The sequence below is a fragment of the Ceratosolen solmsi genome, unplaced genomic scaffold (genome assembly GCF_000503995.2).
Source record: "Ceratosolen solmsi marchali unplaced genomic scaffold, CerSol_1.0 scaffold1, whole genome shotgun sequence".
In the NCBI taxonomy this organism is placed as follows: domain Eukaryota; kingdom Metazoa; phylum Arthropoda; class Insecta; order Hymenoptera; family Agaonidae; genus Ceratosolen; species Ceratosolen solmsi.
In genome coordinates, this window is record NW_011948415.1 from 13,455,398 (window position 1) to 13,481,988 (window position 26,591).

The 26,591-nt window shown below is 27.7% G+C and overlaps 5 protein-coding genes across 7 annotated transcripts in view; 3 read left to right on the top strand and 2 right to left on the bottom strand.

The window, feature by feature from the left end:
- Nucleotides 1–6,818: 6,818 nt before the first annotated feature.
- On the bottom strand, nt 6,819–8,326 carry LOC105359086 (uncharacterized). Its single transcript, XM_011495564.1, has 4 exons — nt 8,319–8,326; nt 7,890–8,218; nt 7,495–7,758; nt 6,819–6,980 (listed from the first exon to the last, which is right to left on the bottom strand). The coding sequence occupies exons 2-4, from the start codon at nt 8,097–8,099 to the stop codon at nt 6,819–6,821; spliced, it is 636 nt and encodes a 211-aa protein (XP_011493866.1). The 5' UTR covers nt 8,100–8,218; nt 8,319–8,326.
- A 1,368-nt stretch (nt 8,327–9,694) lies between these two features.
- Nucleotides 9,695–13,072, top strand: LOC105359087 (chymotrypsin B-like). Its single transcript, XM_011495565.1, has 4 exons — nt 9,695–9,777; nt 9,887–10,230; nt 11,132–11,395; nt 12,908–13,072. The coding sequence occupies exons 1-4, from the start codon at nt 9,732–9,734 to the stop codon at nt 13,070–13,072; spliced, it is 819 nt and encodes a 272-aa protein (XP_011493867.1). The 5' UTR covers nt 9,695–9,731.
- Nucleotides 13,073–14,246: 1,174 nt separating this feature from the next.
- Nucleotides 14,247–15,727, top strand: DENR (density-regulated protein). 2 transcript variants are annotated; one of them, XM_011508110.1, is made up of 6 exons: nt 14,247–14,326; nt 14,471–14,595; nt 14,717–14,801; nt 14,888–15,064; nt 15,381–15,520; nt 15,609–15,727. In XM_011508110.1, the coding sequence occupies exons 2-6, from the start codon at nt 14,491–14,493 to the stop codon at nt 15,669–15,671; spliced, it is 570 nt and encodes a 189-aa protein (XP_011506412.1). In that variant the 5' UTR covers nt 14,247–14,326; nt 14,471–14,490; the 3' UTR covers nt 15,672–15,727. The 2 variants fall into 2 exon arrangements, with proteins under 2 accessions (XP_011506412.1, XP_011506413.1); XM_011508111.1 differs by having other exon boundaries at nt 14,476–14,595.
- An 11-nt stretch (nt 15,728–15,738) lies between these two features.
- crcp (CGRP receptor component) lies at nt 15,739–16,712 on the bottom strand. The gene is made up of 3 exons (XM_011508112.1): nt 16,331–16,712; nt 15,979–16,246; nt 15,739–15,860 (listed from the first exon to the last, which is right to left on the bottom strand). Exons 1-3 carry the CDS (start codon nt 16,336–16,338, stop codon nt 15,765–15,767), a joined length of 372 nt encoding a protein of 123 aa, XP_011506414.1. The 5' UTR covers nt 16,339–16,712; the 3' UTR covers nt 15,739–15,764.
- Nucleotides 16,713–19,051: 2,339 nt separating this feature from the next.
- Nucleotides 19,052–26,591, top strand: part of Atg1 (serine/threonine-protein kinase unc-51-like protein Atg1) — an 8,066-nt gene continuing 526 nt past the window's right edge. The window contains exons 1-12 of one of the 2 annotated variants that reach the window (XM_011508113.1): nt 19,052–19,703; nt 20,229–20,321; nt 20,787–20,837; nt 20,922–20,991; nt 21,472–21,648; nt 21,731–21,965; nt 22,082–22,393; nt 22,961–23,233; nt 23,423–23,676; nt 24,651–25,040; nt 25,828–25,955; nt 26,563–26,591. The exon at nt 26,563–26,591 is cut by the window's right edge and continues 101 nt beyond it. In XM_011508113.1, the coding sequence (XP_011506415.1) occupies nt 19,614–19,703; nt 20,229–20,321; nt 20,787–20,837; nt 20,922–20,991; nt 21,472–21,648; nt 21,731–21,965; nt 22,082–22,393; nt 22,961–23,233; nt 23,423–23,676; nt 24,651–25,040; nt 25,828–25,955; nt 26,563–26,591 (2,102 nt within the window). In that variant the 5' untranslated portion in view covers nt 19,052–19,613. The remainder of the gene's footprint in view (nt 19,704–20,228; nt 20,322–20,786; nt 20,838–20,921; nt 20,992–21,471; nt 21,649–21,730; nt 21,966–22,081; nt 22,394–22,960; nt 23,234–23,422; nt 23,677–24,650; nt 25,041–25,827; nt 25,956–26,562) is intronic. The other variant, XM_011508114.1, reaches the window with a different exon arrangement.

Consider the following 26,591-nt stretch of genomic DNA (forward strand, 5'->3'; position numbering starts at 1 on the left):
AAATATTATAACTTAATAAATTATAACCAAATAATGTTCACATTTCTATGTAATAGAAATTTGAAGAATAATTTTTTAATCTTTATCAAAACAATGAATACGACTATGATTAGCGAGGAATATTTTGAAAAACTGTTCAATCGAAAAATATTTAAAATTTTTCTCTTTTCAAAAAAATTGGCATTAACAATTTTTTTTTAATAATGGACGATAAAGAATTATCTAAATGCTACATGTTTGCAAATATTCGATAAGTTCGACGCGTTCCATTAAAACATTTTTCATTATACTAATTTTTCAAAAAGATTAATGCATAATTATTTTAAAAAATATATAGTTTAATTTAAGAATTTAATTTAAGTATTCTACTTTTTGAGCTTATATTGTTTTAATTATATCTTAAAAATATAAATGTTTCTTTAAATGTCTTACTTAGGACATATTCATAACAGATTCTATAAATACTTTATAATAATAGATTCCGAAATGATAGTTTACTCTTGTTGAATGATATGGATATACGCCAGAATTAATGGCGATGAGACCTCCATTCAATATAAGTGGACTACCACTGTCACCCTGTAATAAATAAAATACATATACATCAAATAGAAATTCTGTGTATCATTCAAAATATCCATATGATATTAGCGTTATATATATATTGCCGCTTTATCAAAGATTTATAATAAAATTAATGAAATCATTCTTTGGAATGATAATTACATTATAATGATAGCATGTCAATATACTTATTCAATGGGGTAGCATATTAAATTACTACTCACAAATAGTATTACGTTTAAAATAAATATTTATAATGACAGTAAAAATAATAAACTTATTGCTAATGATACGTTTGTGTTAAATCAATCAATGCTTACAGAAGTTAATATTACGTATGGATCGGCAAAACTACACAACATTCTTTGAGGAATAATAACTGTTTCTTGGCCAAATATCATACATTTTTGTTGACAAATTTCATTTGATAAAATATTTACAGTTCCTTTTTCCATGATTTTTGAAATATGCCCAGAACTACTTGTAGTCCATGTTACAATAGTAGCATCTAATCCATACAAATAAGAATTTGGTACAAAGTAAGTAACTATTGCATGCATTATATTATCCAAAGTGGTATACAACTGAAAAATTGTCACGCTCAATGTAAATTTTAATATAAAGTTCTCATACAGTTTAATTAAATAAAGTCTTTGACATTTTTTTTTTACTAAATTATTATGTACACAATTATTATTAAAAATTAGGCCTTCTTTAATGATATTCTTACAATAATTGTATCCATTTCATTTTTAATGTTAAATTATAATTAAATATTTTACCTTTATTATAGCTACATCATTTAATGGGAATTCAATTTGTCTATTTGTTTGGACTGCCCATTGATCGTATGTTAACCACCAAACCAAATTATATCTTTCACACTTTATCAAATCAAATGATCCAGCGATGACATTTATTTGCAACAAATTTTCATTTTCCAAACAATGTTCAGCAGTAAGAACATGTTTGTGAGTGATGAATACGCCCATACATATTATTTTTACTAATGATGTATTATTATTTACAATATTAGCAATAGCTGCTACATAAGGAAATTCAGTACTTGTTAATTGTTTAACACCTGAACCAGCGAGAGGTTTTGCATCAAGAAAGTCTTTATAACTACCTAAAAGAAATAATAATTGATTATAGATCATTTTACTTTTAATATATAAATTATTTATTTTATGACTCACAAATAATTATACACTGACAAAGAATAATAATAAACTGCATAGTAAGTACTGATGCTATAAAATTAAAAAAAAAAAAAATTGTTTATACGAATATATATATATATATACATATATATATATATATATATATATATATACATATATATATATATATATATATATATATATATATATTTATTTATTTATACATATACTGATACAAATAACTTTCTTTACAAGTAGTTTTCAGATTTTTAATAAAATAATAATATTTTCAAGTAGAATGTTATTTCAAATAGAATTTATTTCAAGTCAATTAGTTGGATGTTATTGTTTTTCCCGGAGTTATCGGAATTACACAAAACATTTGAATTATATGTAATTTAAAAATCGTGTATTTAAAATATATTACAATATATTACAATATAATAAAGTCAATAAAAAAAAATTAAGTAGATATGCAAATTTGAAAATATAATATTAACAGAAGTTAAGAAAGCTGTCCAATTAAAGCAAAATTGATTAAAATTTTGAATGATACTAAGAAATTTCAAGTATGTATTTTCGATGGGTGTGTTATAGAAACGAGAGAATAATGTTATTGTACCATTGAATTAATAAATGTTATTTCAATTACATTGATGCTTAATGTGTCAATTTGCCAATACATGTGGATTGTGTATGTGTGTACAGGTGCGTTATCCACATAGATAATTATAAAAATTAAACCAGAACTATATAACCGCATATGTATCATAGTGTAGTATATAGTTATTATATGAATTAACATAATTTAATAATACTACAAGCTTATGGCTTAAATAAACATAAAATGAAATGTATTTACAATCCAAAAGTATATTTCTTCTTCTTAAAATAATTATTGCTTAATTATAAATATTATAATATAGTTTGGTATTCCACGATAATTAATAATTAAAAAATCATTTTTGTTGTAGAGATTTATTTCATAGCCCTAAGAAATATTTGACTGAAATTTAATTATCGATGGCATATCATAAGGATCGTATTATAAGAATATTTAACTATAAAAATTGGATGTCACAGTAGCTATTATGAATATCTTTTAATATTTCCTAATGTCAGAACTAATGTTGATTTATCGGAACTAACGCAAACATGAAAAACAGACAAGAATCCAATTTATAAAAAGTATTACAATGTTTGTTAATAAACCATATAATTTCCATATAATTCCATTATGTTCTTTTAATTAAATAAATCGACTTTTAATTAAAGAAAATCACAAAATCAATCCAGAAAATTTTAACCAGAGCTCATCATCCTTATAATCATAATTACAATGTGAACATTAATTTAATAAATTTATAACGAGATATTAGTATTTTAATATAGATATCGAATTATCATTCGATGGAATTCGAAGTATAAAATCTCTTAATAACAACCCACGTACAAAACATACTAGATTTCTAAAGAAAACCCTGGACCACTAAACTGATGTCATCTATTTTTTAAATAGCGATAAAAGAAATTGTCATTACTTATTGGATTTAATTAAGAAATATATTATTGGAAGAATTAAGAATATATTAATAAAAAAAAAAAAAAAAAAAAAAAAAAAAAAAATAGTGAAACAAGATTTTGACTTTGGCTGGATTTATCGATTTGCAATTGTGACTGCTATTAGTTATAGATTGTAAAGAGAATAATAGGTAGTTCTCACAATTAAAGAAAATAAAGGAATAAAGTGTTAGTTATATAATTTATTAATCTCATATAACAAAGCTGGGAGTAGTGTAAACAATATCATCGAAATAGAAATGGAAACCAATGACAGATGCAGTTGCGATGTGTTAGTAATTATTTTCTATTATGAATATTATTTGTATATTCAAGCTTCTGTATTTACGTATTTTAAATTAAAAATTAAATTTAAATTTAACGTTTTTTTCTAATTATTTATGTAATTAAAATTAGAGGGTAAATTAGAAAAAACTATTACATAGCTATAAAATAACTATCATATGCTATTATTATGTTTTAATTATATTGTTATAAGATATCTACAGAAAATGAAAGTCGAGATAAAGCAAACTTTTTTTTTAAACAAATTTAAGGAATTAAGATGGTAAACTATTTTTTCTTTAATGCAGCCAGCCACTTTTTCTATAAGAATTTCGACCTCGTGGGGGCTTGTAAACCCATTTACAAGTGCAAAAATATACTGATTTCATAACTATAAATATATATTATTATATATATATATTTAAAGCATATAAGTGAAAAAAGTTATTAAGTATAAATTATTAAGTATATCAGTGTTTCATACGTATATGTATGCGAATTATTAAGCAATAGACAATCATTTTTCTTTATTTACGCGACATCCAACAAAAAGTGTAACAGGAAATCTTAATATAAATTACATTTAAAGCAACAATCAGATTAACTACAATACCGTAAATGATAAAATAAGATTATAATAATTATACTTTAATATAAACAAATAAAATATGTATATGATCTTTATTTTTTGTATATTGTAATAGAATAGATTTAATAATTATGAACAAACTTAATATTCTAATTCAAGAATTATGTTTGAAATTATGATTGGTCATCGTGTTAGTTGACTACATCTCTTTTTACATAACATTTTAAAAAATTAATATAAAAGAGCCACATCATTGTTCACATCGCAATTGAATATAATATGAAAGGATAGTACAAGCACCAATTGTAATTGTTTAGTTGAACAAATATATATTTTAATAGTTATATTTTCAATTAACCAAAAAAAAATATTGCTACTTCAATTAGTAATTGTTTTAGAAAAAATATGTAATTTTCAGTAAATTTATTTTTATTTCTTGCCATGAATTGTAACTTTTATTATGCACTTATGTTTGCTTACAAAGTATCTAGAAATAGTTGAATCGGCTGATATTCAGTATTAAGAAATTAATTCTATCAAAAGTTTATCCTTAACGCATAAGTACAGTTATTTTCAGGTTTCAAAATTAAAAAATCCTTTTCTTAATTAATTTCTCAATATTAAATACCAGGCGATCTAATTATTGTTGTATACGGTGAATATATGTTTGATGTTTGATTAAATATAAGTATATTTATACATATTTTCATTGATCGCCATTGATATTTGATTAAGATTTTTATTAATTCATATAATAAGTAGTAAAAAAAAAGAAAAGAAAACTTATTTATCGATGTCACATTTTTAATAATTAAATTTATACCATTCATAAATAAAAATATGTTAACTTATAGAATAAAGAAATTATTTCAACACATTTATAATACATAATAATAAAAACTATAATATTATAATATATTTATTATATAATATATTTCATATAATTGTATAATTAGAACCAAATTCTGTAATACTCACCAAATATAATATAATAAGACATAACGTAGTGTACAATACAAATGGATTTATAAAATAAGATCCAGGAATTTAATCATTTAGCTTTACTGAATCTTTTACAATTAATTTTTTATAATGTTCATACTAGCTAGTGCATTAAAATATATACATTCATAGATATGTTAGAGTGAAAATTTTATTTTCACTTACATTGAAATCGGATAATCGATTTATTTAAATAATCATATCGTTATCGTATGGGCAAAATTTATAAAATCAAATGTTCATACTGCATTAACCAACATTTTCTATTAATTTATATTAAGTCAGTTTTATTACAATTGTGATATCCTGAGTAAGTCAGCAAAATTTAAAATTAACTATTTTTCTTCTGACACTTAATCGAATAATACTATTTCTAGAATTAATAGATATTTCAATAAATTTTTTTCATAATAAATCATGTAATTTCTTTTTATATAATTCTAAATGAAGTTATTAAAATTGTTAAAATGTCGATAATGGATTATTCCAATTACATACATATTTTTAATATCTACATGCACATATATAGATATTAATGTATAGTGTTAAAGCGAGTAATGTTGAATCATGTATATTGCGTAAGTTGCAAAATAATCAAAATATATATAGAATTACCAATTTTTTATTTATGACATTTTACTGCATTTTAACTGTTTGCACGCTGTTAAAAATTTTTTTTAGCGACTTTACGTAAATAATTTTATATATTATACTATATGTTTCTTATATTATACTCCGTATTATTTTGATAATATATATACAAAAATATTGTGATACTATATGAAGATATTTTGTGAGCCCAAAAGTATAATCATTTTTTGTATTATAAGATATAAAAATAAAATGTGTAGTAAAAATATAATGCTTTTATCTAATGTAAATTGAAGTTCGATTTCTAAATTATCGCAAAAGAACATGGTATAATAAAAAATTTTACAAATAAAATAACATTTTCACTAATATCGCTTAAGGTGAAGATGTTAAATATTTAATAACTAATAATTAATAATTTATATTAAAACATATCTATCGTTGAAGGTATTATTATTATTATTTTATTATTATTATTATTTTAATTAACAATATTTCAACAATGTTCAAAAACCTTTTCCAATAAATAATGAGAGCAAATATTATTTCTGTATTTATAATAAACATAAATAATGAAATGTTTAGAATAAATATTGAAGAGACATACAAAATTTTTCTAAATATTTTCATTCTTTGAAAATATCAGAATGTTATATCGGAATATGATTAACGTTTTAATGTACAATAAATCAGACAATTATTATGCATGTTTTGAATATTTTAAAGCAATCTCTTATATATCGTAATTTGTCTATGCGTGTATACTATATTTATTATTACTTTTCATTTTTCTTAAAGTAAAAATTATTTTTAATTTAAATAACGGAAAATTCCAATCAATTTTAAAGATATTTAAAATACAAATTAAAATGAATGAGTAGCATAGTTTTTTTTTTTTTCATTATTAACAATAATTATTATCAGAGCCAAATTTTCTATTACAATAATGTTATAATTAATTACATAATATAGTAAAAATTATTAAGTCAGTTAAACAAATAACTTTTATGTGAGAAATACAATATAACAATTATACTTTTTTTACTAATCTAGTATCTCAATAATTATGGCTTTGAAATTAAGGAATAAATAAAATTTTTATAATATTCAATACCAATATGAATATTAATTTTTTTTCCAGAAGGAACATCACCTATAGGAGGACATAATCCAACATTAACGGCGATAAGAGTATCCCGATACAATAGCGGACTTCCACTGTCACCCTAAAAATTAGTACTATTTATATAAAAATTTCAATTTTTATCAATTTCGATCAATTTTGTGTAAAAATAATTATATATTAAAAATGTGTTTAAAAACGCTTTAAGCAATGAAGACGGTAAATAAAATTTTTGAAAGAACTTTAATTCCATAATAATTATTAATATGTAACTTTGTTAATATTTGATTATTTTTAATTACTCTGTTAAATTTCTTCATAAAAATAAAATATTTACTATTATTATTGTTAAATAATATCTTTTCGAGTGTATAAGTTAATTTATAGCATTCCACAGAAAAATGCTTTTCATTTTTTTAATTTAAGGATTCGTATAAATCAATTTCGACGTTTTAAATTGAAATTTGTTTGCCTTTCTTCTTTTTTTTTTTTTTTTTTTTTTTTTTTTTTTTTTGTAATGAATAAATGGATAAATGAGTTAAATGAGTATAAAAAAAAAAAAAAATTCCTATTCTAAAAAAACATCATACTTTAATTTATATGAACTAATTACTTACACATTCCAATAATATATACGGTTTTGCACGTGTGCACAAAAATCTCGGATGCATTTTCATTTTTGTTTTAAAAAGTACACTATACTGTTTATCACAGTCTTTTTGCTTTAAAACCCACACCTTCGCTAAATCCATAATAGTTGGAGATACCGAAGAACATTGAGAAGACCAAGTTATTATTGTTGCTTGTTCCGCGTAAAAATGTGAATTTGGTTCTTGTGTAATGGGCACAGGAATAATATTATTAGGCATAGTTGAAAGTAACTAGAACAAATTTTGATTACATATTTAACATTATTTATGTCCGCGCTGACATATAAATCTTTTAGCCATTACAAAGCCTATCACATGTATTTTATAAAATATTAAATGATTTATATCGAATGGTTATTTACCCTTATCATAGCAATATCATTTGAATCAAATTCCAGTTGTTTTTTCATTTCCGTACACCACGATGCATACGTAATCCACCAGAGGAAATGATATTTTATACCTAATCGAAAGTCAATCGAGCCAGCGATTATTGCAGTATGAGGCAAACTTTCACCTTCTAAACAATGTTCAGACGTTAAAACATCGCTATAGCTGACAAGTGTTCCCATACACGTTTTCTTTATTAAAGAATTGTTGCGGGTATTTACTTGTACAATAGATACAACAAAAAGATATTGATTTTCATTTGGATTATCAATATTTTGTCCGGTCAAAGCTATTGTATTTGCTAAATAATAATCATAATATAAATTATATAACTCCCATTCATTGATACTGTAAATTATTGTAAATTATTTTTCTATTTTAATACAACAATTTATACTCACAAAATATTGTGCTTAGTCCAAGAAAAATATAAAAAATTAGCCGGATAATGGATATATAAATATTAGAGAGAAGAAAATTTTCTAAATATATTTTACAATACATTTCTACATGCATTCATGCATGTATATACGCTAGACAATTAATGCAAAAGGCAATTGATGTTAAATTTATTTTTGTGCTTATGTGAGGATATTTTTTGCAATAATGTAAAGATGGTTTTTATATTTGAAAAGCTTTATCTTCATTAAAAATCATACATGAAAAATCAATTTGAAATTAGTTGAAATATATTATCTATCACTATTTTTCAATAATGTTTATTTTATGTTTTTCGATAAAATTAATAACGCTCATATGTGAAATAAATATTAATTTTTAGTGTAAAAATAGGTTTTTTTTTCCTGATAAATATATCAATAAATAAATAAATCAATAAATTTATAAAATTTATAGGTATTATTATATAATATAAATGCGAAATGTACGTTCCCAAATTATTTTAAAATATGGCCGACTATTCATTAAATTTAAATTTATACTTGAAATGGCATGGATATTCTAAAATTTAATTCTAAAAAATACTAACATTAACTTTTATTAAGATAAACATAACATCATATTTGATATTATACTAATTTTTGATTAATTATACTGAAAATAATTATTTATATTACATTTACATTTTTAATCTAATTAAACATAATTAATATTTAATTTTAAATTAATTACAGAACATTTACAATACTAATATTAATTTTTGATAAGATAAATGTGACGGATTCAATTTTCTATTGAATTAAAATTAATTACATTGAATTTAGATTTAATTATCTAATTAAACGAATTATCACTTTTACGGTTTTATTCTAAACATAATTAATTATTTGCTGATAGTTGACTATCAATACAAAAATATACAAAATTATTGTAAATTTACAAATATTTAATATTGCGCAAATAACAACGGAAAATTGCAATGTAGTAATATAAAATAATAATATGTATTTTTGAAATTTGTGTTTGTAATTTAAGAAAATAGAAAAATTTAAATTAGCGTCAGACAAAGTAAGAGACAGCTAATTTTGAAAATATTTTAATTATAATCGTTACATTTTATCCACTATTTACAATATTCATTATCACATCTTGGAAACATTTCCAAAATAATCGTGTTCTACATGCAAATTTAATAACAACAAAATTAATTGAACATATGATATCTCATAATGACTATATTATTTTCGATAAAATTTATAACTTTGCTATTTTCGCTTTAGTTAAAAAGTTTTTCTATAATACTTTGTTGTTCAAATTCATGAAAATAAGTAAAAAGAGGATAATTTCGTCTTTATTAAAAAAAAATATTTACTTTTCAATTATTATTTTATTGAATTGTGTTGTTCTCTTCTATCATGTATCTTGTAATTTTTTGTCTTTTCCTTCATAGTTTAATCTTTTGTGAGTAAAATAATAATTACTGTAGTAACGCAACTTTAAGGAAATATTAACTAAATATCATATATGGCTGTCTTCTTATATCTTAACACTAAAATTTATTATCTTTTAGGCGATCAGTTCGATTTTTCAAATGCAAAAGCCTTGCACGGTTATAATATTCAACATGCATCTGTGAACGAATTTCCTTTTATCGTGTCCATACAAATTAGTCTTCAGAAAGAATCAGCTCCATTTCATATTTGTACTGGAGTACTAGTTTCTAGGATACACGTAGTGTTCGCGGAACACTGCTTAGAAGAACAACAATATAAGTATTCAGTTTTGGTTGTAAAATCAATTAAATCACAAAAAAGACTAAGTCATGCAACATGCTGGATGATTACGTATAATCAATGGTGTAAACAAAAGTCTATAACTATGCAATACCAAACAAATGATATTGCAATATTTAAGGTATAACTATACCGCGAAGAATTTTTATATTGTCGTAGAAAAAGCAAGCGAAATATTTTATATGAAAAATGATCCAATTTCTCATATATATATATATATATATATATATTATTCTCATATATTCAAAAGAATTTAAAGATTCTTTTATCAAATAATGCGTCTATGGCCTTTGTTATAGTCCTCTTAATCTCAAACGATCTTAATCTGAACGATGATGGCAATGATAATGAATGATATACGCAATTCCTGTATCATTACAAGCTCCCCACTACTAACTTCAATTCACGATATAAAAGTATCGGCATAATGTTTTAAATTCAACTATCGTGTGTCCGATCTGTTGTCCAGTTAACAGATTCCAATATAAAAACAATTCCTTAATGGACATTCCGTCATTAAAGTATAGTCGTCTTCATGCACCAAGATGCATTTCTTCAAATACCTTGAAGTTAATTTATTTTGTTGGCCCTAAGAGCCAGAATCATCATTATCCACTTTTACCATTCTATTAATTATATTTTTAGAGAGCTACATGGTTATTTGCCTTAATTATCAAAAATAAATCAGAATACCGAGAAAAAGCAAACAACATTTAAGATGTGATATGATATAGTTATTTTTTTGTTTTGTTTGCTTTTCTTTTTCATTACTTTCGCACTGCTATTTTGGTAAATTAAAAACTCTAAATGCATTTCACCTCGGTACTAAAATATTTTCTTATCTACCTCTAAAATCATATAACAGGGTAATTAATTTTATTAAAGTAAATTTGATGACTGATACAATGGCGTTTATGGCGTAAATTTTAATACATAAATAAATAAGATTAATGTGAAATTTGCTTTGTCTCGATTAATATTAAAATAAACAATTAATGCTTATAATAGGAAATATTTTTTAGTTAGCTCAAGCTGTGGATAATCACGTCAATCCTGCACTTATTTCAAATATACCAAATAACTTTTTATATGGATTAAATGTGACGATTGCAAGTTGGGATAAGACAAATTATAACGAAGATTCGATTACTATAAATTATGGATATGTGACAGTATTAACCGATTCAGAGTGTGAAAATCAGTGTAGTGAAATACTTGGAGAAAAAGTTACGTTGCCAACAATAATGCTGTGCACCGCAGTTAAACCATACGTATTATTAAATATTGTAAGCAATCATTTTTTTACATTCACATGGCATAACTTAATAACAATCAATATATTTTTTTATGTATAATCGATACCTTACTCGGTCGATACATTTTTTAATATTGACATCAATCGAGCGGTTCTGTTTTAAACATTTTATTTTAATATGCTAAAATGCCAGGCTTATATATTATTTCAATATATCATTTATAACAATCTTATTTGTTTATAATTACTAATATATATGGTTTTTTTTTTTTTTTTTTTTTTTTTAATACATATATATAGTGCTTTTTAAACGGCAATCTTCAGTTTAATTCGATAATTACATAGAAATTTTTCATTTCAATTTTGAAAAGGTTTCACCTTCGAGAACTTTCATTTATTTTATAATTGAGTATTTTTTGTACTAATAGTCAGTATTTATTATTCCTATTACTTTATACAGTATGTTTAATTATCTAATATGTTTAATATTTTATGCAATATATTTACAACTAATACGATTATCTTAAATAATTTGTTTTGCATATTTAAAATTTGTATTTATTTGAGAGTATTTTCATATAATTTTATTAATCGATAACTATTTATTATTTATATATTAGATAAATTATTTGTACAGAAAGACTTTATATTCTTGAAAACGGCTATAGGCGGATTATAAATAATGTTTTTCTCAATGTTCTCACAACTGATAGTACAGTAAAAACATAATGAATTGAAATATTTTTAATACTTGTAGTCATCGATAAAACTTTTTCTTTTTTTTTTTTTTTTTTTTAATAAATATTAATGTATAGGCATATTTGACATATACATTAATGTTTGTAATAATAAGTTGAATATTTTCGTGGATACTTCAATGTAAGAATAAAAATAAAATTAATTATCAGTGGTTTAAATAAAACTTCCAAGTGAACTCGATATTGTAAAATAAGAAATTAAAATTAACTCTCTCGGTGTTACGTGGATAATAATATATACACTTTACATATAATTTACTTAAATTTAAAGAAAACTATTAACTTATTTTATTAATTGTTCTATTCATAATACTATCATTGTACTTTAAAACACTGCGAATTCATTAGCAATTTAAAATCTCAATATTCGCCTATATTTGTCAAATACTCCATTGTCAAAATGTTTTTAAAATCATTCTAATGCTTTATAATTATTCATTAATTATAAAAATTTTGAATATTTTTAAATTTATAAAAAATTTTAACACACAATTTGTTAATATTTAAAGTTTTGACATCATAACATTTTGCACATTACTATTGCTATTTATTACATAATTAATTTTAATTATTTGCTAGCATAAACATTTTTATTTGAGGATAGCAACTCCTACCTCATTTTACATAACATTATTTTATTATTACATTTAATATGATATTCTCAGCAATAACGCTTCAACTTTTTGTCATTGCAAAGTAAATAAGACTAATCTAAAATGGAAACTAATTGAACTAATCTTCATAATTAATAAATGCAAAGCTTAATGCACATAACTACTTTTTAGGAGGATAGTGGCGGACCACTCTTATATAATGGTGTCTTTATCGGATTGAACGCAGGGTCGTGTCCATGTGAAGATGCGGTATATCATCCGAGAAAATTAAACATTCATTTTAGTATAAATTACTATAAAAACTTTATTATAGACATAAAAGAAAATTGTATATAAACTGTAAGTTGTCCAATATAATAAAGACTCGTTTAAAATACAAACAATTAATTAATAAATTATTATTTATTGTATATTACTTAGCACATATTCAAGAAATAAAAATTTATGCTTAATAAATAATTGTATTGGAATAAAAAAATTAATACATAAATAGATATAATAAGCAGTTTATATAGTAGTACAATTTTTAAAAAGAATAAAGGTTATAACATTAACTGTTTTATTACTATTTAAACTAGAATGAGGTAGATAAATATTGTGAAAATAATTAAATTTACATATTATACAAAAATTTAATTGTTTGCTCATCTTTAATTAATGCACAGAATTAAAAAATGAGCAGTAAATTCAATATTCATACCATAGTTAATAATTGTATTGTTTAAGTTTATTTTGTGTGACTTTATTTGTTTCGACATTTATATTTATATATTTTATATTGTATATTGGAAAATATTCAAAATTTATTTATTTTAAAAATTACAGCTTTCAATCAAATTTTGGTAAAAAATTATTAATTCTATGAGAAAAGCGTTAAAAAAAAAAAAGAATTGTGACAAAGAAACTTAGTGTTTTCAATTTTGCTCTTAACATTTCACTTTTCTATGTTTACTTTTTGCTTACTTTACTTTGGAATAATTTTTTTTTTTTTTTTCAATTAATTTATTCTAAAAAGATTCTGAAAAGAATAGACATTAAGTATTAGAGATTAATTGTAAATTTAGTTAGAAAAATAAATTAAAATATTGAATTACTCCAGTATTTTCTACAATTCTACTAAAGTATCAAAACGTCACCTACTTTTATCGATTAATTTACAATTTTATTGTTACTGAGTCAGTCAAAAGACCAATACATTTTTGTCGATTTTAAGTACATTTAGGTCTATTTACATTACTTGTTTATAATTATAATTATATAAACAATTTTACTTTAACCGATTTTCACTGAATAATTGTTGGAAGTCATTATTGTCTCATTAGTCAAATAGACAACAGTCTATTATTACAAATTGCACGAATCTATAAATGTATTGAGTAAGATTATTTCAAGCCAATACCATACTTTCAATAATATTTTACTATTTTACTAACAACCGACAATCAAAAGCAATAACGGTGCAGTTCATCTTTGGAGTTCAGCCCAAGCAGACGTTCATGTGTGCATGTGCACATGTGCACATGCGTATGAATGTGTCGCGCGGTGGTCTCCTAAACTTCGAACTTAACCTGAACATCAAATACAATATTTGTAAGTCTTTTAAAAAAATCAGATAACAATTAAGCTAAACTTTTGAATTATTGTTACATTTTATGTTATAATTTGATGCACGATTTTTAAGTCAGGTGTTACTAATATTATTAATATTATTATATTTAAAAGTTATTTAAATAGTTTAGGTTAGATTAGAGAGAATGTCAGTTGAAGACGAAAAACCTGAACTTCGTGTAGGACCTGATCCTAATGTTATTTATCCAATTAAAGTTCAATATTGTGGAAACTGTTCCCTACCGATTGAGGTAAATATATTTCAAAGGTTTTGATCTACCAGTATACAGTACATATAAAATTAAGTTCCGCATTCTTATATTGTTTTTATAATTATAATAATTGAATAATTGTTCTCGATGCTCCATGCAGTACTGTGAATATTATCCAGATTATCACAAATGTAAAGAATGGTTAGAAAAAAATTTACCATCCGAATTTGAAAAAGTAAAATTAGGTAAGAACTGAATCTTTTAAACGAACGTATAATTCTTAAACGTTTATCGTTACTGAAATATTTTGCTTATTAATTTTTATCAATAGACGATGGAAGTTTAGAGGCTAGTAGTGCCGAAGATGAAAAGAAACGCCAGAAACGAGGAGGAAAAGGTATGCTCAAAACAAAGAAAAAGGAAGAAGTACAAAAATTAGTCACAGTTTCCAGAGCACCGAGAGGAAAAAAAAAATCAGTCACAGTTGTACAAGGACTTAGTACTTTTGGTATGTAAATTTAAGCATCCGTATCTATAAAATGAAAATTAACTACTTAAAATTATATTATTTATTTTAAAACAAATTATATTATTTATTACTTTATTTTCACAGTAATTATTTATAACCAATTGAAATACTAAATATTTTCCATTTTGTAAAAAATTTTAATTGATTGTCACCAATATTTCATCTTTTTTAAATAGGTATATCATAATTATATTTCAATTATAATTGAAAATTAATTTCTTACGTATTTAAAAACAATTATTTAATATTAATCTATATACTATAAAAATATAATTTTTTTTTTTTTTTTATACAGATATTGACTTGAAAGTAGCAGCAAAGTTTTTTGGCAGTAGATTTGCCTGTGGGTCTAGTGTGACGGGAGAGGATGAAATTGTGATACAAGGCGATGTGAAAGATGATTTATTTGATGTTATTCCAGAAAAATGGCCACAGGTGGCGTATTAATTAATAATAATACCATTTTGTTCAAATTTTGAATTGTTAATTAGTAATAATTGAATATTATTAATTTGATTTTTAGATTGACGAAGATTTGGTAGACGATCTGGGTGATCAAAAAAGATCTTTACATAAGGCTATTTAAAATGATATTTTAGCGATGGATGTTTATTATAAGCAAATGTATATAAAAATAAAATAAATGTGTAACATTCTTTTTAACAAATACTTTCTTTATTCAAGACTGCTCTTCATCATCCAAATGATTAGTAATAATTTGAAGTAGCATTTCAACTTCTTCTTCTGATAATCGATCTTCGCTGTCTTCAATTATCTGAAAAACATTTAATTTTATTTCATTTAATTAAAAAAATGCGACAAGTCGAATAGTGTGCGTGCTTGCATGTGTATGCATATGTATAATATCAAAGAAAATTGCTTAATATTTTTACCAATTGTATTTCGAGAGCAGTTTTTGGGCATTGGTTGAGTAATGTAAGTTTTTCACACTTTGTAAGTTTAAATGCTTCTAATGCTGCTAAAAATGTCTTAATTTTCTCTGGATTTTGTTTTTTGCACGGCGTATCTTGTAAGTATCTTATCGTTTGATAGGTTATTGTTGCCAGTTGATTTTGTCCTTTTTGTTTTTTATTTGATTTTATGCTTTGCAAAATATCTAATACCTCGTAATTACTAAGATAAGCTGAACACTCATTTAAACTATGAAAAATGTAATTAATCCATTATTTTTCAACTTCACTACTTTTCGAATTATTGTTTAAAATCTTTCTATCGTTTACTTACACTTCCATTGCACTTTCAATACCTTATTGTCGAAATTTTACTAATAAAGCATAAAATTGCAAATTAAAAATTATTAACTATAATTTAAATTATAAACAGCTACTTTTAGCTGTAAATACTGCTTTTAAATCCCATGCATTGAATCCACTTTAATAATTTATCGGATTATCTCATAATTCGCCAAAATCATATTTTTGATAAATCTCAAGCCCACTCATTTATCCGGTTATTTATTGTCTTCGCGATACTCTAAATTAATTTTCAATAGATACATACTCAGTTTTCATTCTCGAATTATCTATGCAAGTTTAGTCGGATGCTTATGGCATAAGCGACAGGTATAAATATCTAACAGAGTGCGCCCTCTGCCGAACAGAAACGTAATCCTCTGTAACGGTGGTGGGGGCAATGCCTTAAGAGATAACCAAAGACTACTGGACAATGTTCTTCGAGGCGGGTTGAGATTGTCGTTGTTACAAACTTGGTGAATTTGCACAAGAAGCTATATACGATGCTATAATATATCGACGAAAAGATATTATTTAGTTATATAATGTAAAGATATTTGTAATTAAATTACAAATGGAATATTGCAGATATTACCGTGGACTATTTTAATAAGTTTGCGCGCACAGTCAAATGTATGGTGGAGAAAAACAAGTGAAACATAACTATTAATTTCACTGAACATTCAGAATGCGATAAATGTATTATAATGTGCTTGGAGGATGGTAAATCAAAGGATAAAATAAGTGGAGCGTTAAATAAAAAAAAAAAAAAAAAAAAAATAATTTCAAGTAGCGTATTATATTAATAACAAGTGAAGACATTGGAAGGACTGACTGGATTGTCGATTGTATGACGCCGATGAAACTATCGGTAAAAAATGTAAAAGAATATAGAAAAATTGAGATAGTATATAATTTCGGCGAGTAAAAGTGTCCGAATACCATTATCATCCGCGCACAAATAATATTTACATTTGATTTTTAACGTTTCCTTTTTCTTCCAATATTCGTTACTTTAAGGGACAGTGAAAATGAACTTTTACTGTTCATTATAAAAGGTGAACGGTGTGTATTTATAATATTTATAATGAAAATAAATTATAAAACCATTAGGCAATGTTCATTAATTTATTAATACATAATGTATAATTATTGTAACCATAATGCAAATATATTAGTAGATTAATATTAATCATTTTAAATTGCAATGGCGAATCTCAGAAATTCAAATCAAAGATCTACGTAATTCTAATATTATACATGGATACATCAATTGTGCGTTAGCTTAATAAAATTAATAAAATTTAAAGAATTGTAGTTTGTACACATTCGCGCGTACATGTACATTTGTTTATTTATATTTTCAAAATATCGCTTTTAAGTGCAAAGCATAAAACCATCCAGACAATGTACTTAGATTTTTACTTGTGAAATTAAGCGTCTATAAAACGAAATAAAAATTGCCACAACTTTTACCTTTTACAGATTTTTTTACTCATTATTTAAATATTTGCCTTTGAATCGATAGCTTATTAGATAAAAACAAAAGTAGTCGAATAAATCAACAATGTTGAATAAATGAATTCCAAATAAGAAAGATAATCATGCAATATTTCGAATAATAAAAATAATTAAAAATCCTTTCGGTGTTACTTACATAATATAATGTATGAATACATTTTTAATTTATTAATTTTTTTGTTTTTTTTTGTTTTCATTGCATGCTCTTCCGTTCCAAGATTGTAAGACAAATGAACTTTCGCATGTAATAATTGTCTTTTACATAAGCACAAAATGTATATAAAATATGCACATGCAATAACACGCGTATAACGTCCCTCTCTCTCTCTCTCTCTCTCTCTCTCTCTCTCTCTCTCTCTCTCTCTCGATTGACACAAAAGCATAAAATATTCTATGTATTATCATAGTTCTCCTTTCTTTCTTTTCCTTCTTTTCTCTTTGTAGTTAAAAATGCTGTAACGAACCACAGAAGGAATTAAACAAATTGAGGTCGCGAATTAAAATATGCGTAATCAACAGAATTGCTTATAGGGTATATATTTTTATTTTATAACGATATAATGTGTATTTTAAATAACATTAGATACAAAAGTTTTTAGTTTAAAACGTGACATTGTAACAGACAAATAAAATAATTTACTCAATAAAAAAAAAAAAATAATAAAAAAAAAAATAAAAAAAAAAAATTAAATATTTTCTAATGGACTGTTTTTGCTAATAGTACACCATAAAAACGAATTTAACGTATTAATAAAGTAATTAATTTTTACAATAAAATTCTTTAACATAATGTATTTTTAAAAGATTGCACTGGCTAAAATAGGTTTGTGTATTCGGCGCGCGTGTTTGTGTGCGCAATAATAATATATAATATATGCAAGAAGACATATAGAATTGCGAGTGAAATAGATTAAGCCATTTGCTACTCTCGTCAGCACTACGAATATTAAGGAATCCCGAAATACGCCGTAAATTAACATCGCACATTGTTCGCCATTAAGCATTATTATTCTCATTATCTGTTTTAAAATTCGGAATTTCGACGAGCCTGCGCGTGTGTGCGCGCATACTGTATTTCGTGTGTTCTGCACAAGCGCGCGCGCGTGCGATCAGTGCGACAAATAAATCGCAAGTGCAGCACGCGTTTGTGTTGGTAACGAGACGACGAAACTTTTGTTCTTGCGAGTCTAGTTACTAATAACTAGTTTTGTTCTACTTGCGCATTTGCTTTTCGCCCGAGGCAAGTGTTACATTTAAATTCTTGGTGACTGCGACGATGCAGTAAGCAGTCGGATTTCAAAATGTAATGTATAATCATGGAGATTTTAAATGTGCTCGTCATATTCGAATGAGGGGGGCGAGCTTCACTTCTCTCTGCCTAAGAAAAAAAGCTCCTCACCAATTGCGCGTGTGCCTCTCTCTCTCTCTCTAACTCGCGCTGTCTCGCTCGGATCAGCTCGCGCTGTCTCCGTCGCTCCCACTCTCTTTTTGACGTTCTCTTGTGCTCCTTTCCTGTTACTGACTGTGCATGCAAGTCGACATATCGATTTCCGCATACAATTGAGCTCGCAACTCCGTCGTCGCCGTCGCTACATCCGATCACTACGTATCGATGCGTCCAAATATTTATCTAAGAATTCCCGGCGGTATCTCCGTCTGGACAGAGAGGAGAGATCTGTTGTGGGAGGAAAATGTTATACGTTGAACAGTGCTGAACGGTATATAGAACGACGGCGGGGCAAAAGCGAAGCAACATGGAAGTTGTCGAGGACTACGAGTACAACGCCAAGGACGTCATCGGACATGGGGCCTTCGCGATGGTATTCAAAGGCAGACATCGCAAAGTGCGTAGTCCCCGTAATATATTAATATTGAGGCTGGATTATTTTGTGCTCAATAACAATGCATAAGCAGTTGTGATATAATTTTGCTAAGGACTGGAATTTGTATGTGAATATGCTCGCTCGCTGATTAATTAATGAATATATAATAGAGAATCAAGCTTTTATCGTAACTTACAAAATAGCTAACAGAGATTACTGACTTTCGAAAGACTAGAGTCGTTATTATGTAAAATAAATGACATGAAAATCTTGTGCGTAGAAATATAATAACAAGTGCATACAGCTCTTTTGTTCAAAGTTACTCGTTTGTTCGTGTCAGAGTGATTAATTATAGATATTTGTGAAAATTGGAACGAATATGAATACTTTGGGCACAAACAAAATTATTATTATGATCCTATAAAATTATTTTGTAATTTACACAATCTTTCAAATTAAATATCAATTTTATCTAATTTAATCTAATGTAGTATTTTTGGAGTTTATTTAGCTTTGTTAATATTTGCTATTTCTACTTGCTTTCAGAAAACCAATTTTGTTGTTGCTATCAAGAGTATTACCAAAAAAAGTTTAGCTAAATCACAAAATTTACTTGGAAAGGAAATAAAAATCTTGAAGGTAAAAAATAAATTACATTATAGCTGATAATTGAGAATAGAGAATTGAAAGATAAGAAGAAAACTACTTTTATCTATGATAGGCCATATGTTAATAATGAAATGTTGGTTTCACTGAAAAATGTCCATTTTATTCAACGGTATCTTTCAAACTCAAAATAAATAATCAATTAATGAATTGAATAATTCAACCTTTTAATTTCATTCGTTCTTATAGATAATTTAGATTAATAATTCGATTGTTAAATATCAATAGAATGAGATTTTATTCTTGGCTTTATTAAAAAACATTTTAATTTTAATTAAAATAAATAATTGACAATCTGATAAAAAAAAAAAATTAATTATAAACTGTGTTATGTATTTTTTATGTAAAATATCCTATGTAATATGTAACATGAAAGTTCTTAATTATAATGTCTAAAGTTAAAACGCATTTAAATTAATTGTTTTTTGTGTAACACAGGAGCTGACAGAATTACATCACGAGAATGTTGTCGCTCTATTGGACTGTAAGGTTAGTAAAACATACGTATTTAAAAATATAGAAAATATTTTATTTTTATTCTGAGTGAAACTAGAAACTACCGTTTACTTTTAGGAATCAAATCATAATGTCTTCCTTGTTATGGAATACTGTAATGGCGGGGATCTAGCAGATTATCTAGGTGGTAAGTCAACATAATAATCGAGGTCAAAATAATAATTTATAATTTGAAATATTTATACATCGACGTAATTTTTTGTTAAATCTTTAATATGAACAACATGAAGTATAATAATAATAATCGAAATGAAAACATAAATTGTTATTGTATATGGCTTAAATTATTGTCATTATATATGATTATTTTGATAATTATAATGCGTATATGAATTGTAACATAAAGAGATTTATTTGTCATTTTTCGCATATAAGGGATTTTATTCTGGTAAGATTAATAAATAGTATAACTTTAACTTAACTTAGCTTAAAGGGTTTTTAAAAATACAAATCATACAATAATAAAGTACATCTATAATCAGTTAATTAATATTATAGCATAACTAAGTAAGGATTCGATTACTTCATTTCCTAGCTTATAAGTGAAAATTATCTCTGATTAAATGATACTTAATTAAATACATCTTTCTATTTATGTATAATGTAGCTAAAGGAACACTGTCGGAAGACACCATAAGAGTATTTTTAAAACAGTTAGCTGGTGCTATGAAAGCGCTTCATGCTAAAGGTGTTGTCCACAGAGATCTTAAACCGCAAAATATTTTGCTTAGTCATAATTGTGGCAAAGTCTGTCCCCAGCCACATCAAATAACTCTTAAAATTGGTAACTATTTAGTCAATTGTCCGAGTCACATTTCAATCGAAGCTCAAACTTCATAATTCGCTGCACCTTTTATTATTTACAGCGGATTTTGGCTTTGCGCGATTCCTACAAGATGGCGTAATGGCTGCAACTCTCTGCGGATCTCCTATGTATATGGCTCCGGAGGTTATCATGTCATTACAATACGATGCTAAAGCAGATCTTTGGTCATTAGGAATAATAGTTTTTCAATGTCTTACTGGGAAAGCCCCATTTCAGGCCCACACACCACAAGCTCTGAAAATGTTCTACGAAAAAAATGCTCACCTCGGCCCAAAGTAAGCATCGTAGGATGCACACTATTCCATCGGTTTTTTGTTTTGATAAATTACGATATCTTACAATGTTTTAATTATTTATGACTAATAATTGCAAGAAAATGTATGGCTTTTAGAATCCCACCAGGAACATCTCCAGAGCTATCAAATCTTCTTATGGGCCTTTTAAGGCGCAACGCCAGAGATCGAATGCCTTTTGATGAATTCTTCAGTCACCCATTCCTGCAAGGTCCTAGACAGAGTCCAAGCCCAGTTCCTGCAGAATTGCCTGCATCCCCGGGAATATTGAATGTACCTGAAAGTGCAACATGCGACGTGAGATCTGGCCCTGAAATTAATAGTCCCTGCTCCAGTCCAGAAGATGATTTTGTAATTGTACCAAGTGATCTCAGCAGCGATATGGATAACAATCCAAATCCTCAAATTAAGTAAGTTGTCAAACAATCTCAGGACTTTCGCTATTACAGTTTTTAATGCAAATCACTCACACATGAAAAAATACTTATCTACGTCGATGGACATCATTGAAAAGTTCGTGTAGAGCAATGAAAAATATTATACCGCTCATAGATGCATGCATTAATATCCTTTACATTATAACAATTTTTAGTACTGGTTGGCATCTTTGTCACATTAATATATTAAAATTAATTAGCTTTCCTAATTAAACAATTACTAATTAAGTTTAAGAAAATTCACACATACGGAACATTAGGTCTAATGAACAACTTGTATAATGTAAAGATTACTTTGCAATGCCCGACTGTTTGTATTGCACGATCAACAAATTCATGACGAATGAACGACCCAGAGAGAGAGAGAGAGAGAGAGAGAGCCATAATTATACTCTCGAGAGAATTCGAGAGCACCGGTCAGCCTTGCTACTAACCGCTTGACTCGTATCTATTTTTATCCGCACCGCGAATCGCCAAACCCATCCATCCGTAGTTTCTAATAGATTTGTCATGTCTGTCCTTGGCGCGCAACTCAAACAGATATACGAAGCTAAGTTGCCGGGAAGCCGCAGCCAGTCCACCGAGGCCCTGCTTCCTGCCCATCTCGGAGCCAATCCCCGTGCCGAACCAGCGGAGCGCCGCACAGGGAGGCTTCCCGAACCCCGCCAACAGGTCGGGCAACAGCGTAGTGCCTCGCTCCCAGCCGATCAGCATGAAACGCAGCTGCAACTCTCACAGGAATCACGCTCCGGACATCGGCTCACTCAGCCCACCGAGTGTACAGTTCGTCATCGGGACTCCACCTGGCAGAAGGTAAAAAGCGAAGCTTTCATTCCCTCACACCCCCCCTCCCTCACCACTCAATTTGGCAATCGTTCAATCCGCTCCCTCTCAATTCCGAATCCATTGAAAATCTCTCGTGCTCTACTGACCCCTCGTAGCACTCTCCACCACTGTCGAGCGCGAATCCTTAGTCCTTACTAACGCGAGGTTAATGCTTAGGTTGAGCGAGACACCACCCGCGTCCCATCTGTGGCAGGTGAGTCCAGTCGCGAGGCACTCGCACACACCGAGTGGGACGTCACCCCTACGGTTCTCGACCGGCGCCAACAGCTCCTCGTCGCCGCTACTCACCGGACCGCTGGCGGTCCTCGGCTCACCGACCTCCAAAGCACTGCAGGACAATAACAACACCATGAGACAGTCGCCCATCATACCATTTGGCACGAGGGCCGTCACTTTGCCGGAGATCTCTGGTGGGTTTTTTTTTCCTCTCTTTATTTTTCATTATTAATTATCGTATAAGCAAATTCCAATATTTTTGGCCATTTACTGTCGCAGCTTTTTTAACTTTACGATTGTAGAATATTAATTAAACACTTGATATTTAGCTATTTAGCGGCACACGCTCTTTATCATTTAGTACACGCTTTCTTCTTTTCCATTGACCATGATTTTCATCATGATTTTCAAAATCAGCTTTTCCACGTCTCGTGTTCGTGTTCATTATTTAAAACACCCGCTTTACCAACTTTCGTTCGCCTCGTGCAATGTTATCAAAGTTTGCCTTAAAATTATCATTATTTCATTGACTGTTCATTTTATAAAATGTTTGCTTTGATTGCATTGATTTATTACTTGTAAATTATCGCCGTACTGACGAAAGTTTTAATTTTTTATTTGTAAAGCGATATTCGTCATGTAATACGAATGCGTCGTACCTGCGTTTTTTTTTTTTTTTTTTTTTTTTTTTTTTTTTTTTTTTTTTTTTTTTTTTTTTTTTTTTTTTTTTTTTTTTTTTTTTTTGAAATCGTTAACAATAATCTAGAGGCCATAATTGTTAACAGTTAATTATCATTTATTTAACTAGTTGTAGCGTTGGAAAAACTGCACGCTCTCGTCAATTCTTTCTGCACCCAATGTCGTTTTCTTCACAGCGCAAAGTAAAAAATCCACGAGTTAATTTGTTCTTTAAAAGCCGAGGGTTACGATATTTAATATATATTCTAATCGTATGATTGGCTGCGTGCAAAAAGAAAGAGAAAGAAAGTGGGGCAGAAAGGATCGGCCAAGAGCGACTAAGTAAAGACACGCATTCACGATGTCGTACGCGGCCATACAAACAAACAACGATAATGATCCAATCAATCAATGAGCTTTCTTTTGTGTGTGTGTGTGCGTGCAACCGCCTTCTTGCCCGTCTTCACGCGCGCGCGCATTAACAAAAAAGAAGAATTTCTCGCAAACGCAGAGGCCGGAAGCTTTCACAATTTCTTCCCGGAGCTGGGAACGGTGACGGGCGAGGAGCGACCCCTGACGTTCGTCGCACCGGAGCTCCCGGAGGAGACGCTCCTCGAGCGGGAGCATAACGAGATCCTGGCCAAGCTGAACTTTGTGGTGGCCCTGTGCGAGTGCGTGTGCGAGGTGGCGCGAACGAGGGCCGGGCCACTGGGGGCTCCTCTCGGGGGCATCGAGCAGCCGAGCAACGCCGCGACGAGACGCAGGGCCGAGCAGGTCATACTCCTCGTGAGGGCCTTACAGTGGCTCAGTTCGGGACTGAGCTTAGCCACGCAGCAGTTGAAGGCCGGGCGATTACAGCCCACTGCCAATGTCAAGGAAGGTGCGTTCTTCGTTCGTCTTTTTCTCTTTTTCTTTTACTTCGTTAAAATTGGCTGCACCCCTCCCTCGACACCCTTACGTTCCATATCACCGACCACGCACAAACAACTCCAACACCTGACATCATACCCATGCCCGTTTTTTCCATCTCGTACCAAATTTCGTACCGAGTCTGCTCTCCTCCCTCTACCCCCGAAACTCACCTGCCTACATTGTTGGTATCTTTATAGTTTCTTCGTGTTTAAACTTTAGCACTAAAAATCCATTCTTTATATACATTAACGTCTAAGAATATCGAAAATTAACCGAAACCCTATTTCCTATTGAAATAAACATTCTCCTATCCAAGAATTTTTTTCTAAATTCACGATAGTGAAACGATGATAATTTCCCGTAATGTTAATTTTCTTTGTAATAATTTGATCCCATGAATAAACCTTCTATGTGTTGAATATCATATTTATGAATGTTCTGATGCTCTTCTTCTACTCGTTATATGTCTATTAATTTACTATCGAAACATTTATTCAATAAATCATCGCATAACGGTTCTCGATGCCATAAAATTGTTAATTCCCGTCGAAATAATAATAAACTAAAAAATAGTATCAACTGCAGTCCAAATATGATATTTTTCAAACCTTCTTCTCTAAGATATAATAACAATTTTATTGGCAAACTAATGTAACTTTATTACTATATCTCGACATATATTCTTGTACATATCTCCTTCTCCCTTTCTCACATTTATAAAATGTTCATACTTATGAAATTGCATTTTCTTTCAGCTGTGAGTACGATGAATGAAAAATTTAGATCTTGCCTAGCTGAGTGTAAGCAATTAAACAGTGCTGGATTGCTTCGACAAACTGGAGCAACGGCGGATAAAATTCTTTATAATCATGCTATACAAATGGCAAGTAAAAAAACAAAAGACTAATCAAGTGAAGCTTGAGTTAGTAAAATTATTTCATCGAATATAAATTTAATTAGTAGCCGATTTTAAATACAACAATTTAATCATCTTGTCGGCTAATTCTCTTGTCGTTAAAATAAGTAAACCATATGGAATATAATGTTGCTATTTTAGCAAACATATTTCAAAAGAATATTAATAATAACGATATATATATATCCATGATAGACTAGAAAAATAATTATATATAAAATATAAAAATAACGGCTTGATTTTCTTAAATATGCATTTAATTTGAAGTAAGTAAAGTGTAACTTGATTGGATTCAAATTAAAAGTTCCTTACGCTAGTCATCTTCATACGCAGAGTTCCAAATATTTATTAGTTTTAGTGACCATGCATAGTTAGTGGATGAAAAAATATTTCGTGAATAAATGAATAATTATTTTTCGATTATATTATTGAATAAGAATATTAGTCTCTTTTAGAATGATAATTTTAACGATGCTATTTGTAAAATGAAATAAAGATAAAATAGAATTGGTTAAGTATTTTGAATTACGTAGTCTAGTAGATGCGATAAATAATCTTTTCATAATTTATTCAGTGCCAGTCTGCAGCGCTAGACGAATTATT

What these genes read in the sequence shown, in the direction of transcription:
- LOC105359086 (XM_011495564.1), bottom strand. Translation starts at nt 8,099, where the DNA reads ATGGGAACACTTGTCAGCTATAGCGATGTTTTAACGTCTGAACATTGT. An exon ending in ATGATATTGCTATGATAAGG is followed by an intron (nt 7,759 to 7,889) that starts GTAAATAACCAT and finishes AATTTGTTCTAG; the next exon opens with TTACTTTCAACTATGCCTAA. An exon ending in CGTATATATTATTGGAATGT is followed by an intron (nt 6,981 to 7,494) that starts GTAAGTAATTAG and finishes ACTAATTTTTAG; the next exon opens with GGTGACAGTGGAAGTCCGCT.
- LOC105359087 (XM_011495565.1), top strand. Translation starts at nt 9,732, where the DNA reads ATGTATCTTGTAATTTTTTGTCTTTTCCTTCATAGTTTAATCTTTT. An exon ending in CCTTCATAGTTTAATCTTTT is followed by an intron (nt 9,778 to 9,886) that starts GTGAGTAAAATA and finishes ATTATCTTTTAG; the next exon opens with GCGATCAGTTCGATTTTTCA. An exon ending in CATACGTATTATTAAATATT is followed by an intron (nt 11,396 to 12,907) that starts GTAAGCAATCAT and finishes ACTACTTTTTAG; the next exon opens with GAGGATAGTGGCGGACCACT.
- DENR (XM_011508110.1), top strand. Translation starts at nt 14,491, where the DNA reads ATGTCAGTTGAAGACGAAAAACCTGAACTTCGTGTAGGACCTGATCCT. An exon ending in ACAAGGACTTAGTACTTTTG is followed by an intron (nt 15,065 to 15,380) that starts GTATGTAAATTT and finishes TTTTTTATACAG; the next exon opens with ATATTGACTTGAAAGTAGCA. An exon ending in TTCCAGAAAAATGGCCACAG is followed by an intron (nt 15,521 to 15,608) that starts GTGGCGTATTAA and finishes TTTGATTTTTAG; the next exon opens with ATTGACGAAGATTTGGTAGA.
- crcp (XM_011508112.1), bottom strand. An exon ending in CTGCTCTCGAAATACAATTG is followed by an intron (nt 15,861 to 15,978) that starts GTAAAAATATTA and finishes AATGTTTTTCAG; the next exon opens with ATAATTGAAGACAGCGAAGA.